This window comes from Vulpes vulpes, chromosome X (assembly GCF_048418805.1).
Source record: "Vulpes vulpes isolate BD-2025 chromosome X, VulVul3, whole genome shotgun sequence".
Taxonomy (NCBI): domain Eukaryota; kingdom Metazoa; phylum Chordata; class Mammalia; order Carnivora; family Canidae; genus Vulpes; species Vulpes vulpes.
The window spans coordinates 101,170,154-101,188,834 of NC_132796.1; the positions used below are offsets into that span (position 1 = coordinate 101,170,154).

The 18,681-nt window shown below is 41.9% G+C and overlaps 1 protein-coding gene across 1 annotated transcript in view; it reads right to left on the bottom strand.

Annotated features, from left to right (window-relative positions):
- GPC3 (glypican 3) overlaps positions 1 to 18,681 on the bottom strand; it is a 432,449-nt gene that overhangs the window by 47,699 nt on the left and 366,069 nt on the right. Inside the window, exon 7 of the mRNA XM_025983185.2 lies at positions 8,847 to 9,006. Within this exon, the coding sequence (XP_025838970.1) occupies positions 8,847 to 9,006 (160 nt within the window). The remainder of the gene's footprint in view (positions 1 to 8,846; positions 9,007 to 18,681) is intronic.

Here is an 18,681-nt window from a genome sequence, read left to right on the forward strand (position 1 = left end):
ATCCTACTCCATCCTCACCCAGCCAATCTTTCTGATAGATGGTTATTTAATCTCTAGTCAAATATCTCCAGTCAGAAAGCTGATTGTTCGCTAGAGCAATCCATGCCACTGAGAAATAGCTTGAAGGGTCAGAAAGTTCCCCTTTTGTCAGTGAAAACATATCTCCTGGTACATGCCATGTATTGGTTCCAGAACTGCCTTCATCTTCTACACGCAAGACCTCAAAATATTAGACGACAACATTCACACTCCCTAATTCTTTTCTTGCATAGACTAAACATCACTACTACTTCTCACTATCTTTCCACTAACCCTGTTTGCAGATTCTTCACCATCCTGCTCACTCTCCTCAAGAGGTACTCTAGGCTCCATGATGTATCACACAGCATGTCCTGTCCACTTCACAGGAGCCCCTACTCCTGTATTGACTGGAGCTGGGATCACCTGTATCTTTGCTCACAATTTCAGCTGCTAGAAGTCAAAGGCTACTTTGAGGAAGCTAATTAAAGAAGCAGTGAGGTTAAAACCTACCAAATATTAGGCAAAAGGAAGCAAATGCTGAAAAGTAAACATAGCATATGGATAAACGAAATATTTATTGAACATCTACTAAGCAACAATGACAAGGCAAGGCGGGGGAGGGTTACAGAGGTTGGTGACCAAGAGCTGATTAGGTATATACATACAATGAAAAAGACTTGCTTTCTACCCTCCATGGAGCTCATTGTTAGTCCAGGACAGTACTTTGTTCTGGAACCCATCCCGAAGTTGCTAATGAAATTGTTCCCCACTCTGGCATAGACTCTTCTCTGACACCAGAATTTATAGAATAGCCTCTATTGATTTTTATTTATCCGGTAATTATATTATGGCTTAAGATCACCAAATGAGCTACAAATTAAGAGATTCTGTCTGCAGTGGTCTCCCATTGTCACCTTAAAGGCTTACTTACCCTCACCCATACCCATTAGGATTGTTTAGAAAAAAATCAAAAGGAAGTTTTTTAAAAAATTCCGTAAGTATATTTAGAAATGTTAAGAACCATAAGTGCCATGGATCATCATTACTGGATCATTAAACATTTCATAGCCAGGTATGTACGTAGGCAGATACTATAACAAGCTTTCCTTTCAAAAAAAACTAACCAAACAGGAAAAAAGGAAAACCACCAAATAAAAACTTGCCAGTAACTTCATTCCTACTGAAGCAAACTGGAGATCTCCTTGCACCTGACCCAGGCAACTAAGGGGGAGAAAAAGATAGTTGGCTACACCTTTTTGCCATATTAACCAAAGTTCAAGGACAGCACGGTCTGAATTGGATACAGAGACCTGAGGATGTGTGTGTGCATGTGTGTGTGTATGTGTGTGCACGTGTATGCGTAGTTTCAGGGGTTTCATGGAAGGTCAGCAATCGCAAAGCATCTGGTGGCTTTGAGTCCCTCCTCCTGTCAGGAGAGGACGTCAGGCTGGTTTCCTAACTCATCTCTATGTGTGGCCACTGGGACTGGTGGCACCTGACACCTTTGGTCTCTGTCTTGCTCTGCAGGGTCATGATCCCTTGTTATACTGGGCTCCTCTGATGTGGCTCATGCAAGAGATCATTGCACAAGTTTCATTAAATGTCACGTCTTTCTCTCTTTCTGAGATGGTATTTCTCCTTGAAGGGGAACACTTCCCAGTCGATGGTGTACACCTCTGCTTTTCCAGATCCCTTGTGGATGTTATCTTCCAGGAAAGGTTTCAGCTCAGCTAGAGGCTTTGGGCTTGCCACCTTCCTGCTGGTTCTTCTTTCAATTTTCTACCAACTGAGTGTTGAATCTCTCCCTTCCATTCCCTTCTATCACACTAGATTACCACAATTTGGGTGAGGCTGTCACTAAGTTGGCCAACATGGCTTCATCCAGAGAAAATCAATCTCACCATTTAGGCAGATTCATATATTCAACAGTTTCCTTTTAATTTGAAACTGATCATGAGCTGTAATATAATGGCCACAGATTGTTTGCACTCCCCTCTAACACTCCCCTAATTCTTAGAGTTTCGTGGAATGTCCACCAGCAAGTGTAACTATCACAGAGTTACCCTTGATGAAAGCCTCCTAGCCCAATAGCTCAGGCAGGAAAGTATCACAGGGCAGTAGGCCTAGAAAAGTGAACCCCTGAATATCTCACAAATAACAACACACTCCTTAAAGCATCTCAAGTTATGGTAACTTTATGGAAAGTTTTTAACCTTCTCTTACTCTCATCTATCACCGGCTTACCTGTACTCATTCCCTAGGCAATGCTAAAGCATGCAGAAGGGCCTTTTCTGGGTACACTTATTGAACTGGGCATATAATATCACTCACTGTTACAGCTCACATCAAAATCCATCTCTGTGAGCCATGAAAACTGCACAAAGCTCTGAGCTGAGATGGGATTGGCTGTCTTGTCAACGTATTAGTAAGAACCACCTTGTCTGTATCCGTGTGAAGAGTGCTATGATAGTAAGCTTTGCTTCCTTCAGCTTCCCTATGGCATTTGTTCTTGAAAAGATCAAGGCATGAAAGCAGATTTCTTAGAGCTAAGAGCAAGACAGAATGGGGAAGAAAAATCACAGGCCCTTTCTTGACCTTCCCCAACTCATCCACCCTTGCTCTCACTGTCCCACTAACACCAAAGAAAACAAAACATAACTAGCTGTGATTCTTTCAAGATGTAGGTGACTACCACTGTTGTGACTGTGGTTACTTGCACCACTCAGCAGACATATTTGTCATTGTTGAAATGCCTTCTCACTGGTCTGGAAACAAGTTAATGAGTAACTGAAAAGGCCATCTTGGGGATGGAGAAGGAGCATATTATAATGAAAATAGTTGGCCAGAACACTGGGGACTTAATTTCTAATTTTAGCTACAGGCTTTTGGCAACTATAACTTATAACCCAATGGTACTAAACAGTATTAACAATATTACCCTAAATGAGAAACTGCTTTACAGTTTATAAAGTACTTTTATATCCTTTATCACCTGTGTTTCATTCAACAACTTTTGAAGTTGGCAAGTGTGGAAATTTTTTAAAAAGATGTATTTATTTATTTGAGAGAGAGAGAGAGAGAGAGAGAGAAAGCAAGAGGGTGTATGAGTTGGGGGAGGGACAGAGGGAGAGAGAGAATCTCAAGCAGACTCCCCGCTGAGTGCAGAGCCCAATGTGGGGCTCAATCTCAGGACCTGAGATCATGACCTGAGCCAAAATCAAGAGTTGGATATTCAACAGATGGAGCCACTCAGGGGCCCCTGCAGGTCAGGAAATATTTTATCATTTTTTCAGAGGAGGAAACTGAGTCTCAGAGGAGCTGAGTGACTCCGTCCAAGGCCACAAGACTGTGTGTTTGACTCTGTAGAAGAAATGCTCTTCCTTCCTTGAATGTCTCAAGCGTCAGCAGCCTGAAGTAAAAAGGTATCGCGTTCATCCATCACACGGGCTCCACCTCACAGTGAACGGCATGAGGTCCTCTTAACTGGGGTCACATGTTTGAGGGACTGACATCACAAGAAAGAAGGTAGGAGGGAGTCACTACAAGATGCTGCTTGGGAACTCCAGGAGCAGGTTACTTAGCGAGAAGCAAAGGGTGCAGAGGAAGTAAGATTGTCAAACTATAGAATACATTTTGGGAAAACTGCCATAATTTACTCCTAGACTTATGACCAGTATGGTGGTATAAATAGATATATTACTGTGTCCACATGTATTTTGATCTCTGAACAGGACTCAACAACTTTCCCATTAAAAAAAAGAACCCAGGACATGTCATTCCTCTACAAACTTTCTACTGATGCTTAGGCCTGCAATGTGATTTGTTCTAAAACGTTCTAATCTTGCAGATGTCACCCGTGAGAAAAGGCCCATTATAAAGTTCCTCCGTTGGTTTTATCCTTCTCACCAAACCAACCCATTAAAGAATTTCATCAGACAATGTGGCTACCGGCCCACGTTATGAAGGTCTGACTCGACAACTCAAAAGAGCTAAGCCGTCCAAGTGTCCTTCCCCTTCCCTATGTGTGCAGGCTTGCAAAGGTCAGAATATAAGGTTACATTTGAGGCACTAAGAAAATGAATGAAAATCACTGGCCTAAAAAAAAATGTTCTAAATGTTATTTTTCTTTTTAGTTGTTCTTTTGCCTCCAGATGGTAAAGGAACAGCGAGGAGGAAAGATTGAGTGTGGAGACCCATGGGGCCTACAGCTGTGAGTCCTAATGCCCCCCCTTCAGCACTGCTGGGGCAGAGCAGACAGCTGCTTCTCCTCCTGACACCTGGACTCGACTGCGCAGGATGGCAAGAGGGACCTGCCCTGGCCCAACTTCACCTCACCCCTGACTCCCAGCCAGCCAGGGATCCAGTGGCAGCTTTTCTCTTTGTGGTCCCCACACCGACACAGTGAAACTGAAAGTTTCTTGAGGGTGAACAGTACCACAAGAAACATCTGTTTAAACGGGGAAGAAACACCCATTTGGTTTTAATATTGGTACAAGTTGGGGATCCCTGGGTGGCTCAGCGGTTTGGCGCCTGCCTTTGGCCCAGGGCGCGATCCTGGAGTCCTGGGATCGAGTCCCACGTCAGGCTCCTGGCATGGAGCCTGCTTCTCCCTCCTCCTGTGTCTCTGCCCCACCCCCTCTCTCCAATATAAATAAATAAATAAATCTTTTAAAAAATATTGGTTCAAGTTGTAAGCCCAATATGTGCTTCATGAAGCTACCTCCTCAGCTCGCCACCAACCAGCTGGAGCCACTGTCCTCCCATGTGGCAACCAGCAATGTGTTTATCTTCTACAGCCTGTTCCCACTTTCTTCATCCAAGGAACTAGGCTTCCACAGCATCCGTGATCACTTCCCCTTGTCTTTGACCCAGCTTGAGTTAATATTGTCTTTTTTTTTTCTTTTTGGATTTTATTTATTTATTCATGAGAGACACACAGAGAGAGGCAGAGACACAGAGGGAGAAGCAGGCTCCCCATGGGGAGCCCGATGCAGGACTTGATCCTAGGACCTCAGGATCATGACCTGAGCCGAAGGCAGATGCTCAACCCCTGAGCCACCCAGGTGCCCCATATTTTATTTTTCTGACTTGCAGTGATAGAGACCTTAGGCTCACCAGATTATTCAGGCTATACCCACAGAATAGTGCAAGCTGGAGCAAGAACAAGCCCAGGGAGGCAGGGGGTGAGGGAGTGGTAACAGGTATCTCTGAGATGGGTGTTTCTTACTGGGTTGCTTTGTGAGCCTGTTTCAATTGTGTTTCCAAGAGCAGGTGTGTGTGCGTGCGTGTGTGCATGTGCGGGCATGCACCTATATGAGTACAGGCACATGTGTGCGTGGTTTTCCATGTGGGTGAGAGTCAGGACTTGGCGGAGAGGGACAGATGCTTAAGATGCTTAGTCATCATGTCTTGGCTAGGGACACCTGGCCAGAGCTTGCAAAGCTTCTCAGGAATCAGCCACAGCCAAAGCGCCGGGAGTAGCCAGGTTCCCAAACAGCGTACAATAAGAGCTTTGACAAGGCGGGTAACTGGGAACGATGCTGATGGCAGCCGGGCAACAAGACGGTCCATTTATTGCACCAGCTCCACCGCGGATGGTCTGTCTTTGGGAGGGAGTCTGAACACGGTGTTCAGTGCAAAAGCATTTTCTAACTCATGGGCTAAATTCTATCTTTGCAGAAAATATGTGCCGAGCTAGGGATGCTGAGAAAGCCAAAGAGCTTCAGAGGTTTGGGATTAATAATAGCAGTCCCCCAATTGTCATAAATATCTGTAGAACTCAACAGGTTGTAAAGCACTTTTACACTCATTGTCACCTTTGTTTTCCACCACTCATTGAGGTTGGGGAGGATGCGTATCCCCCACATTACAGCTGGAGAAACTGAGGCTCAGAGCACTACATAACCTGCTAAAGGTCTCACTGTGAGTAAATGTGCTAGAACTGGAACCCAAGTGTCTTAATCTATCCTATGGGTGACTGGGCCTCAGGCCTCTTTTGTACTTCCTGCAACACTTGGCTCATTGTGGGCCAGCTTAGTGGCTTCTTAGATGCTTCAAGTTTGAAACCTAAATGCCATAAGTGCTCAATTGGAAGGCGGTAAGGGTTGCAAACACCTAGGGATCTTGTTAACCTGACCTATGATTCAGTAGGTCTCGAGGTGGGCCCTGAGAGTCTGTATTTCTAGCAACTCCCAGATGATACAGACATTACTGGTCCACGGGTCCCACCTGGAGTAGCAAGAGGTACTGAGGATACTGCTGAATGTTGGTTACCTGGTCTTAAACTAATACAACAAGCTAATTCTAAGCTACATCTGCAGGCTTTTTGAGCTTCCAGAGGTCAGCAGTAGCAGTAACAGACCAGTTGGTGTACTAGTAGGTGGCATTTTTTGAGTGCTTACCAGGTGCTAGGCACCTTGCCAAATGCTTTGAATGGATGATTTCACTATTATTATGATGATGTTATTGAATTGCCACAATCTTATGTAACAGAGAAAAACAAAGGGGAACCTACAAGGTCAGAAGAAAACTCTAAAGATGATGTCCCCCAGACTCCAATAAGCACCCTGCCAGGGACTAAAGCCAAATCAATGAACATGATTACAGATTGCCAGCACTAGAATGGCCCATGAGGATTGGGCATTCTCTTGGTTTTGCAGATGGAGACACTGACTTTCCAAAGGAGGAAGGGGCTTGCCCTAGGACACATGGGAGTTAGAAGCAAAGTCAGGAATAGAGGTGTCCTGCAAGAAGTGAGCCAGGGCAGCCAGCCAGTAGGACCACTCATTGGTTATGGTGTAAAAGGTCTGTTCTGGGACAAGAGGGAGATAAAAGAGGGTCTGAACCTCCTCTGAGCCTGGTGTTTTTTTTGTTTTGTTTTGTTTTTTATTTTTTATTCCCAAGTTGTGTTTTGGAGGAAAAAATGTGGAAGTTCTAAGTGAGATGGCAGTAAACGCACACGGTGTTCCAAGTCTGGTTGACTAAGTGGATGTTGATGAATCACTGGGACCAGATGGCATCTACCCAGATTTGGGGTAAAATTGTGTAACAGCTGACCAAAGTATATAGCCTGCCGTTCCAAAGAGCTATTGTGCCGCGAGCCTGGCAGATTGCCAACAAGTCTCCTCTCCATGAGAAGCATTTCAAAGGAGACTGAAGGAGCTCCAGCCCAGTAGGATCACTGAACATGTTACACAAGTGTAACCTATTGGGAGTAAGGCATCATTTTTCCTGTAAATTAAATTACCCACCATTTGTGTAGGTGTTTTACAGTTTACAAAGCACTTAGGGTTAATCATGCCTAACTAATTGACCAGAATTCTTTGAGAGGCTAAATGTGCTAGTGGACAAAGGGAAACCAGTGAATATAATCTATTTAGGTTTTGAAAAGGCCCTTGACAAGGTCCCCTACCAAACACTGCTGAAAAAAGTTAAGTCACCATGGCATCGTGGAGTGGTGTTTTGCAATGGACCAGGAAGTGGCTTATAGGCAGAAAAGTGAGAGGAGGGCTAGGCAGGGACATTTTTGGAGAAGTATGAAAAGTGGTGTATCCCAAGGATTAATGCTGGAGCCTGTTAATATTTTGGTGAATCATCTGGGCAACCTTTAGATGACTGGAAGCTTTTCTAGATAGCGAAGAGCAGAACAGATTTCAGCCTTTTTACAAAAGTCTAGATGAGCAGAGAAGGAAGAATCAAAGTAGAGTTATTCAAGGAGTAGTCTCTGAAATCTCACTGTGTGGTTCTGAATCCTGACTCTACCCTTAGTGACTGCACAACCTTAAGCAAATTACCTTTTCCAGCATTAGTTTTCTCATCTGTAATGTAGGAATAGTAACAACCCCTTGTTCACAGTGAAAATGATATGAGACAATGCAAGCAAAGTTCCAGCACAGCACTTGTAGTATTGGTTAATGTCCAGTGAACATTGGCTTATATTATTTTTACTGATTATAAGGTGCCAGCCTCTGAGTGATCACATTATGCCCTAGGAATGGAACTTGGGAGCCACTGAAGACTATTTCTTGAAAGCATTGGCAAAATTTGTGGTAGTAATTCAGAGAGGATGGGGATGCGTGTGAAAGATTTCATTCCAGGAAACTAACAATTATGGAGCACTGAATATGTGCTAGTACCAGGCTAGATGCTTTACAAACTTTCCCCCTTAATGTAATCCTGCAATAGTCCTGTGAAGTTGGGGTATTGATCCCCATTTGATGGACAAGGGAGTGAAGACTCAGGAGGAAGAGAGCCAGAATGCAAATGCAAGTTTGCTCTACCCCCAAAGCTATTTTGTTCACTTTATCACACTTAAAACGCAAATTTAACATTTTGATTCCAGGACAGTTAACATACAGTGGAGGGATGGGTGTAATTTAGGAAAGGACAGAAGAGTGGGATCTAATATGGAAATAAATGCGGGCAATGGTATGAAGATAGAAACAAGGGCAGTATGTTTATGCTTCCTTTTAAAGTTACCCCATTGTGAGTTTTCACAAGACTCCCAAGATTGCATTGCTTTTCATAACTGAGAAGAACCAAGGAAATATCCAATGGGAAACAGGGTCACCTGATTTGGTCTGACTGTTTTAGACAATAAAAAATAAAAACAGGACGTTACCCTTTTAATCTACCTAGGTCCGGAGATGGGAGGAAAAGAGGAGTACCTGAAAACTTTTTTTTCTAGAGTATAGTATTTCTTTGCAAAGTTGATGGCATTGTAGGTTGTGGGGACTTTCAGAAGGTTACAGAGAGCAGAGTCAACCGGTGTTGAATCCGCAAGCATAGCTATTTTGGCTTGGATGCCAGCTGGCTCACACACACACCTGCAAGGAAGCGGAGCTGGTTCCTCACTTTCATCGTGCCATCCCCGGAGCCCCCGATGCACTCGTCTTCATCGTCGCCACAGTCGCCACTTTCAAGCCCCTCCTCGTCAAGGTTTTTATCCAGAACTCTACCTTTGGGCACAGACATGGTTCTCAGGAGCTGAAAGAAAGGACCAGAAATGTAGCAGTATGTTAAGATTTCTCAGGGAGGTCTGAAACTGTCTTACAAACAGGAGGCATTGAAAACTGCTGAATGAACTGCACAGAAGCTTTTAAAAACCATTTTCAAATGTAGATAAGTATAAACTGCTTATATTCTTTTTTAAAAAATTTATTTATTTGAGAGAAAGCTGGGGGGAGGGGCAGAGGGAGAGAGAGGAGGAAGAGTCCCAAACAGATTCTGCGCTGAGCATAGAGCCAGATGGGCATCCATCTCATGACCCTGAGATCACTACCTGGCTGAAATCAAGAATTGGTCACTTGACTGACTGAGCCACCCAGGTGCCTCATATTCTTTTTAAAAAATGTTTACTTGTTTGTTTATTTATTTTAGCAGGGAAGGGCAGAGGGAGTGGGAAAGGGAGAGAACCTCAAACAGACTCTGTGCTAAGCCCGGAGCCCAAAGTGGGGCTGGATCCCATGACACTGAGATCACTATGACCTGAGCTGCAACTAGCCAACTGAGCTACCCAGGTGCCCCAGCTGCTTATATTCTTTAGAATTTTATACTTCTAGAACATTCCATAGCATCTGACATGATTCCCTACTCCTTCATGTTACTCCCACCACCCAGTAGCTAGTGTCTACTACATTAGACCTTCTATACCACGGTATTTAAGTTCCTTAAAGCCTCCATGGTAGGAGAACTCACTGATGAGAAGCTTAAGATGTGACAAAGCATATTTATAGGCTGGGAGGACACCAAGATCAGGAAAGAGCCCTACAGAAGCCTCCTACAATTATATTTCCATTATATTACAACAAATGCTTCCCACCAGATGAAGAGATTACCGATGGCATTTTACACACATTTTATTTTATTTTATTAAAGATTTATTTATTTATTCATGAGGGACACAGAGAGAGGCAGAGGGAGAAGCAGACTCCTCGCAGGGAGCCCGATGTGGGACTCGATCCCAGATCCCGGGATCACACCCTGAGCGAAAGGCAGATGCTCAACCGCTGAGCCACCCAGGCATCCCAAGCCACCCAGGCATCCCTACACACATTTTAAATACATACTTACAATTAATTGCCAATGTACCATGCCTTGGTCACTAGAAAAACTTTAAAAATCTCTCCCTCTTTCACAATTTCCATAAGCTGGTTTGAAATTCATTTTGCTTTATTGTAAATAATATGCCTACCAAGAGGCATGTTTGTTTTACACCTCTGTGTCTGGCTTTTCAGTTATGTAGTCAACTCATTTTTTAAGATTTTATTTTATTTATTTATTCATGAGAGACACAGACAGAGGGGCAGAGATACAGGCAGAGGGAGAAGCAGACTCTCTGTGGGGAGCCTGATGCAGGACTCAATCCCAGGACTCCAGGATCACAACCTAAGCCAAAGGTAGATGCTCAACCACTGAGCCACCCTGTGCCCTAGTCAATGCCTTTATAATTTGATGGTGACTCTCACCTCCTCCAATTTCTCCACTGACCCGGAAGCCCAACCCACAGCACAAATCATCTCTGAGGGCGGCTCTTAGGCCCCATTTTACTTTTCCTTGCATCTCTCACCAAGGCTGTATTCCAGGGTCCTCTATTCCTGCCCCACCACTCATTTTCAGTCATAAAAGTCAGGCCCACCTCATACTTATACAAATATTGGCCAAAAAAGATGCTGGATCTACCAAAAGTGAGATTTTGGTGATTGCATGAGAGGTATCCAGAAAAAATGCATATACAGACATATCCTGGTTTCTGTGGTTTCTATTATCCATGTTCATTGTCACTGCAAAGTATACTTTTATGTTATCCACTTGTGATTTAACTCCTACATCAAGATCTACTTGGAACAAGCTAGATATCATAGAGAAATGGGACTATGGGTTTTTTTTTTTTTTGAGCAAAGAAAGAAAAGTCCAACAACCTCTAATGGTGTGGGAAAAGCCAAGCCACCTACCGTCTCCTACTCTAGAACCATCTCTATCCTCCTGCTCTAATGCATCCCTTCTCTGACCCTCCCTATCCCAACTTATCCTACACATCTAAATGTACAATATAGATGCATAGGCTAGGATAAGCTACCCTAATGATTCTCAAATTTTTGGTCTCAGGGCCCCTTTACACTCATATTCAAAATCCAAGAGAACTTCTGTTTATACAAGAAGTTGTTTATATCTATTGACATTTACCATCTTAGAAATTATAACTGAGAAATATAAAAAATACTTAATAACTTGTTTACACTTAACCATAATAAAGCCATGATGTGTTAACATAAATAACATTTTCTAATGAAAAAGAAATATATTTTCCCCTGATATAAAATAGTTAGAAGGAAGGGTGGCATTGTTATACATTTTTGCAAATCTCTTTAAAGTCCAGGTTAATATGGTAGCTGGATCATCATATATGCTTCTCCATCCAATCTGTTGTTATATGTTGCTTTGATTTAAATATTTGTACAGAATCTAGTGTCTCACAGATATGTAGTAGGAAAAGAGGGAAGTATCTTAGTAGCTTTTTCAGATAACTGTGGATATTTTTTGGTGACACTTCATAAAAACTCAGTAAGTGGGGAAAGTTAGTTGCAATGTCGAATATGAAACCACATGAATAAACTTTTCATGTTCTGTTACATTAAAATTCATTGGTGTGCTCTGAACTTTGAATGGACCTTTTAGCCATTTTATATCATCATGCATGGTCATCCAAAAATACTGGTTCACTGAGCTATACAGGTCTTCTGAATGTCAATATCTTTCATTATATGATACATTAAAAAATCACATCCATTCATTACATCACCTCCAACCTAATTAGAAAATGTCTAAGTGTTGGGAAGCTCGCAAGCTCATGGTGGCAGATACAAGTGTTTCAAAATTTTTCTCTTGAAAGTTTAAATTTTAGGGCAGCCCCGGTGGCGCAGCGGTTTAGCGCCGCCTGCAGCCCGGGGTTTGATCCTGGGGACCCTGGATCAAGTCCCACATCAGGCTGCCTGCATGGAGCCTGCTTCTCCCTCTGCCTGTGCCTCTGTCTCTCTCTCTCTCTCTGTGTGTGTCTCTATGAATAAATAAATAAAATCATTTTAAAAAAAAGAAAGTTTAAATTTTATCACTGGCAACAAATACTATCAGTTTTTCCTTTAACTGATGGGCTCTCTTTATTCCTTTCAAAGAAAATGTCTAGCAAATACTTGAGTCTGAATAACCATAGTTTGTCAGTCATTATGTCAAGTAAAAATGGCATTGCATGAAAATGAGGCCAGTTTAGCTCATAGCTTAAATAATCTTACAAGTGCTTTTCCCTGAGATCTATGTCTGCACGGTTTGCAGCAGAAATACTGTAAGTGTACTTCACATTTCATTACACAGAATATTTTTGTAAGATTTATTTATTTATTTTAGATATAGAGGGAGAGAGAGCCCAAGTTGGGGGGGGGGGGTTGAAGGAGAGGGAGAGAGAATCTCAGGAAGACTTCATGCATAGCATGGAGCCCTATGCAAGACTTGATCCCAGAACTCTGAGATCATGACCTGAGCCAAAACTAAGAGCCAGACACTTAACTGATGACGCCATCCAGGTGCCCCATACACACAGAATAGTTTTTAAAAGGATGCTCAGGACTTATAGTTTAATAAACTAATCATTATTACTGTTTTGGCCATAACTTTTTTAAAAAGTAATCTCTACACCCAACGTGGGGCTCAAACTCATGACCTCAAGATTAAGAGTTGCATTCTCTACTGCCTGAGCCAGCCAGGAACCCCAGCCATGATAATTCTTTTTTTTTTTTAATAATTCTTTTTTTTTTAATGGCCAGTCATGATATTCTTAAGTGAAACTTTTATTCTCTTGCAACTATACGGCAGTGAAGAATACAATGACTGCTGGTACAGTTTGCAGTCACTGCTTTGATGTGTTGCTGACAGTCGTACTCACCATTGCTTTTGCACCACTGGTGCAAATATCAACACAGTGAAAAAGGCAAACCAACACCCTGGTACTGTTGTGTAAGTAATTTTGACCTTGTGGGTCATTAGGTTTCATGGATTCCCAGGGTCCATACACCATTCTTCGAACACTGCTAATCTAGGCTATAATATCACTTCAGTTTGACCAAATGTAATTTTCCATTATTTTGTATGAGAAAACTGCTATTGACATAAGCATTTTTAGGTTAATTTTCAAAAGTACATCCTTCATATATGTCATGATTACCTGAATAAGAACTGTTCACATAAGGGGAACTGGCGGTTAGATATAGACAACTTACTATTTCTCAAGCACGTCTCCTATCTGCTCCTGTCATTAGTCTCATCAGCAAATATTAATTGAGCACCCAGTATGAGTTGTTTTCATTGCTGTCTACTGAAAGCACTCCATCCTTTCAAGCCAAGTTTAAACGCTGCTTCCTTAATAAAGCCTTCTTGGCTCTCACAGATGGTCACGTGGCTCTCCTTTCCCTTCTTCCACCAGCACTTCCTTCATCTGTACCTCCTAAATAGCACTTTGTAGATGCAACCTGGTATTATTTATGTGTACATGTGACTTTGCTCTACCACTAGACTGTGAGCTGTCCAGGGGCTGAGTCTTATTTATCTTTGAACCTCACTGCATTTAAGGTAGTGTCTGGCACATGGCAGATACTTAGTAAATGTGCTATTGAGTGGAAGCAAAATATAGTGGCATGGTATCTTTAATTCTTTCTTTTTTTAAAAAAAAGATTTTATTTATTTATTCATGAGAGATACACAGAGAGAGGAAGAGACATAGGCAGAGGGAGAAGCAGGCTCCCTGCAGGGAGCCCAATGCAGGACTCAATCCCAGGATCCTGGGATCAAGACCTGAGACAAAGGCAGATGCTCAACCACTGAGCCACCCAGGTGCCCCTATTTAATTCTTCCAAAGCTACTTCCACAGCCTCATTAAAATGAGAAAGCCAAAGCACAGATTAACTATAGAAGAACCTGTGAATGAATAGCCAAACCCTTTTGGACAACTGTGACTAAGATCTATGGTTAATCTTTGAGAGACCATTTTCCAAACTCCAGTATGATGCCCCAGTATTCCCTGGTTGTTCAATTTTTTTAAATACAATAAAAAAAAACCTCTAAAATTTTGCCAATGAGATTACTTCTTTAGTTTTAAATGGCTCCCATTTTGGAGACAGTTTCAACATTGAAGGATTATAGTGTGTGTTGGAACCATTTTACACTGACATCTGCTGATGAGCCTAACCCACCCACACACCTTGACAATACAAGTCCAAACCCAGAAAACTATTGTTAAGGCAAACGTCCTAAAGAAGAGTCGAAGCTCCAGAGTGTTGAAGGAAGGGTCATGTGTTAGAGATGAGGAACTGCCAGTGAGAACTGTGGATTGAGTACAGCCTGGAATTTGGCACAGAAATCCAATTGGCTAATTGCAATTCACAATGTTGACCTCCTTGTTCCCTCTCTCACACTTTACAGTGTCTTCCACACTGAACACTCACTTTATAAAAAGAAAGTTATGAGAACCTTGCACACAAATCAGTTAACTTTAGGTGCCTGAGACTTTTGATTAATTGTTTGCCATTTCAAAGGACACTATTCTCAATTAGCAATGATCGTTCCTTGGATAAACCACATTGGGTATGATACTGCAACTGTGCAAAGGTAAAAGGACACTATTATGTTAGCTTTTTATTTTTTTTTAATTGTATTTATTTGATATATATAGAGAGAGAGAAAGAGAGAATGAGAACAAGTGGTGGTGGGGGGGTTAGAGGGAGATGGAGAAGCAGACTCCCCACTGAGCAGAGAGCCTGATTCAGGACTTGATCCCAGGACCCTGAGATCATGACCTGAGCCAAAGACAGACACTTAACCGACTGAGCCCCCCATGCATCCCTCTGTTAGCTTTTTAAAGGCCAGGGCTCCAAATAATGATTATCAATGTAAACTTATCTTCTTGAAACACAGGTCTGATTATTTTATTTTACTCCACTGCTCCCATAATCATTTCATAAGCCTGACATTTCTGCTACTCATTGCTTGGCAGGCCTTAGCAGGGGGAAGCATACAGACCTTTTTCATAGCCAGCTTGTTTTCTTTTTACAGCTCCTACCCTCCTTGTAACTCAAGTTGAGCCACATTAGACCATCACATTTGCTTAAATATACAAGCAATTTTGATTTTATGATCTACTATTTTAATTATTTAAGTATCAATATAACATAGAAAGGTGAAAGGAAAGAGAAATAAGGAAAGATTCCCAATTCCCAAACTCTAATAAACAACATTTGTGTTTTCAAAGGTAAGGCTTCTTTGTAATGCCTTTCTTTTTACATAGGTGAATTTGGATTTTAGAATCAGACTGACTTGGGTTAGAATCCTGGTTTTTCCCCTTCGTTGGCTTTTCTCCCCACTTAATAACTTCACTGCTTATTATCCCTAAACCTCAGTGTATTCATCTGTAAAATGGGGGGAATTATGCCCACCTCAAGGAATTGTTGTGATGCTTTAAAATTGATAAAACATGTACAAGGTGCCTGTAAGGAATCTGCTGAAATTCACTTAACTATGCTCCAATAGTTAATATTGACACCACTTCTCGTTCTTTTGTTCTTATAAATAACGATGTAGCATCAGGAGCATTCACATTACTCTTTCCATATTCTGGATTATTTCCTTAGTTTCCCATTAGTAGGATTATCAGGTCAAAGGGAATATACATTTTTTAGGGGTGCCTGCCTAGCTCAGTGGGTAGAACAGGCAACTCTTGATCTCAGTCATGAGTTTAAGACCTGTGTTGGGAGTAGAGACTACTTTAAAAAATTAAATATTTTCTCTCATCCCATAGGCTGCCTCTAAGCTTTGTTGATTGTTTCCTTCATTGTGCAGAAGCTTTTTATTTTGAGAATATTATGCTGGGTGAAATGGGTCGGCTAGAGAAAGACAAATACTATATGATTTCAGTCATGTGTAGAATTTAAAAAACAAAACAAACAAGCAAAGGGAAAAAGAGAGGGGGAGGCAAACCAAGAAACAGACACTTAACTATGGAGAACAGACTGTTATCAGAGGGGATGTGGTTGGGGGTCTGGGTTAAATAGGTGATGGGGATTAAGCAGGGCACTTGTGATGAGCACCAGGTGTGGTATGGAAGTATTGAATCACTATATTGTACACCTGAAACTAATATTATACTGTACATCAACTGACTGGAATGTAAATGAAAACTTTAAAAAAAAGTAAAAAAAAGTAAACATTAAGAAAATGAGTACATACATTTTTATGCACCATGGGAGTGAGTCTTCAACGTCTGTAAGAATCACCTAGGATGCTTGTTAAAAACTCAGGCTCCCGGGGCCCCATCCAAGGAGCTGCTTATCTAGTAGGCCTGAGGTAGAGCACAGATCTGCATTTTTAACTAGATCTGTCCCCCACCATCTTGCCATGAGTGAATCACAGTTCACACATTAAGAGAGGCTGCTCCAAGTGTCCCTCCACTTCCCAGAAACCCTTTGAAATCACATTTGTTAAAGAGTCACCTCAGCCTCATGTGTGTCCGAGTCCTTAATACGTGCTCTTCAAACCATTTTTCTTTAAAAAGTAAATTCAATCTGATGATTTCCTTTTTGCTTAAGTATGGACATCATGACCTTTTGTCTTTGGAGTTAATGAAAATACCCTTGTGTAAAGGTGAGTGACTGTTTGATTAGAAAGTGGAATATTTAAAGTTAGCTTTAGAACAGGTACCCAGGGCTGTGTGATAAGAGGAACCAAAAAGCTTGGAATAATTAGTTAAGAAAATTAGAACCACAGTATAGAGAGAGAGAAAAAAAATGGCTTCCTAGAATATAGTAATTTCGTGTTCTTAAAAACCATAACCAGGATAACAATGAACACCGTGGCATGGGATGATATGATTTGGCCAAAGTTCTTTTCGTGCCTGGTTGGCAGGAGAACTAAGATCAAAGAACATACTTGTTGTTCTTAGGGGGATCAAATATGCTGAAATTAGACCAGTGAAAGCAGCAACTCTTGATCTGTCTATATGGTATAAATAACATGCCTCTTGAAATTATCTTGATTACAAAGATATGAACCTTATCAGCCACACATTGTGTTAGGGCTTAACATATGTTCTCTCACAGAATCCTCGAATCCTCACTGCCAATTTGTGTAACAAGGAAGATTGCTATCCCTATCTTCCATGTCAAGGGAGGACACTGAGCCTCAGAGAGAGGACACGGCTTGACCGAGTCACTGGTCAAGTGACTGGTCAAGTGAGTAGGTGATGGAGGCCTCATTAAAAAGAAGGGCTTCTGGGGTGCCAAGCTGGCTCAGCCAGGGGGGTGTGCAACACAGTCTCGGGGCTGTGAGTCTGAGCCCCACATTGTGTCATAGAGATTACTTTAAAAACAAACACACACACAAATAAAAATTTTAAATAAATAAAAACAAAGGCTTCTGCTTCCAAGCCCAGAGCTCTTTAAGAAAAACATGCTGTGCTAGGGAAAGGCATCAGCTAAGGGGTCCTTCATTTCACATGTTTGTCATCTCCACTGCCTTTACCTGAGATGGTTTCCAGTTCAATCCCACCTTCTCAGATGCTATAGCCACAAACAAGAGCTTGATGGGAGAGCCCTTTGGTATTGGGTGGGAGACCTGGGGAGAGGAGCAATAATGGCATGGGATGCCTCCCACTTGTTTTTCCCAGCCTTGCCATCTACTGTGCCTTAAATAACCAAACCATCTCATCATAAACAGGTTTGTTTTGAAAAGCTTCAGACAGCTGGTTAGAATAGAATGAAAAATTCCATTACTGTTGTAACATGGTAAGAGTTTTCTTGACTTTAAGCTCTTTAGCTTTTAAAAAATAAAGGATAAGAAACAAAATAGAGAACTGCAACTATGGGGCTTGGTACATAGTTTGAGGCTTTAGCTGGACTTGTCTCCTTGGGCCACTTACATACCTCTCTCTGGGCGGTTTTTCAATATCTGGAATCCAGGTTACATTTTAAAGCTATTAAGCTGGGCTTACAAAACTGTTTTTGAACTATTTGGATGCTCAGCTTTATACAACCTGCAAGGAACGCTTTGGGGGCCCGGCTTTCCATGTCTACAGCAATGTAAACACATGCTTTACTGTTTGCATTTGAGTAGCATAAGCTAATGGGAAACAAATGCAGTGATCCCAATGAATCCCAGCTTTTCTGGAATGCCATTATTATTTATACATTGTGCACATCCACAAGACTTAGGGCACGTGACCCCTGTTTTGCGTGCACACTTTCTTTGAACAAATGCACCAAACCACAGCCACAACTAATTGGAAACAATTGCAACTCCACACATTTGAGATGAAGCCAGAACCCAAACACGGAGGGCTAGAATTAATGGCTATATCTGCACTTCACACATTGGAGAGGCAATAAAGTATAGCAGTTAAAGCGTGTGAGCTTTGGAATCTGACCAGCATGGATTTGAATCTCTACTCGGCCTACTTACTAGCTGTGTTACTTTGGGCAAGTTATTTAATCTCTCAGAGCTTCTGTTTCCTTACCTGTCAAACAGAGGATAATGCTACTCGCTCACCTTTCATAGTCTTGGGTAACCTTCTGTCATAGAACTTGCAACAATTTGTAAGTATTAATTCCCCTGTTGCACCTCCAATAC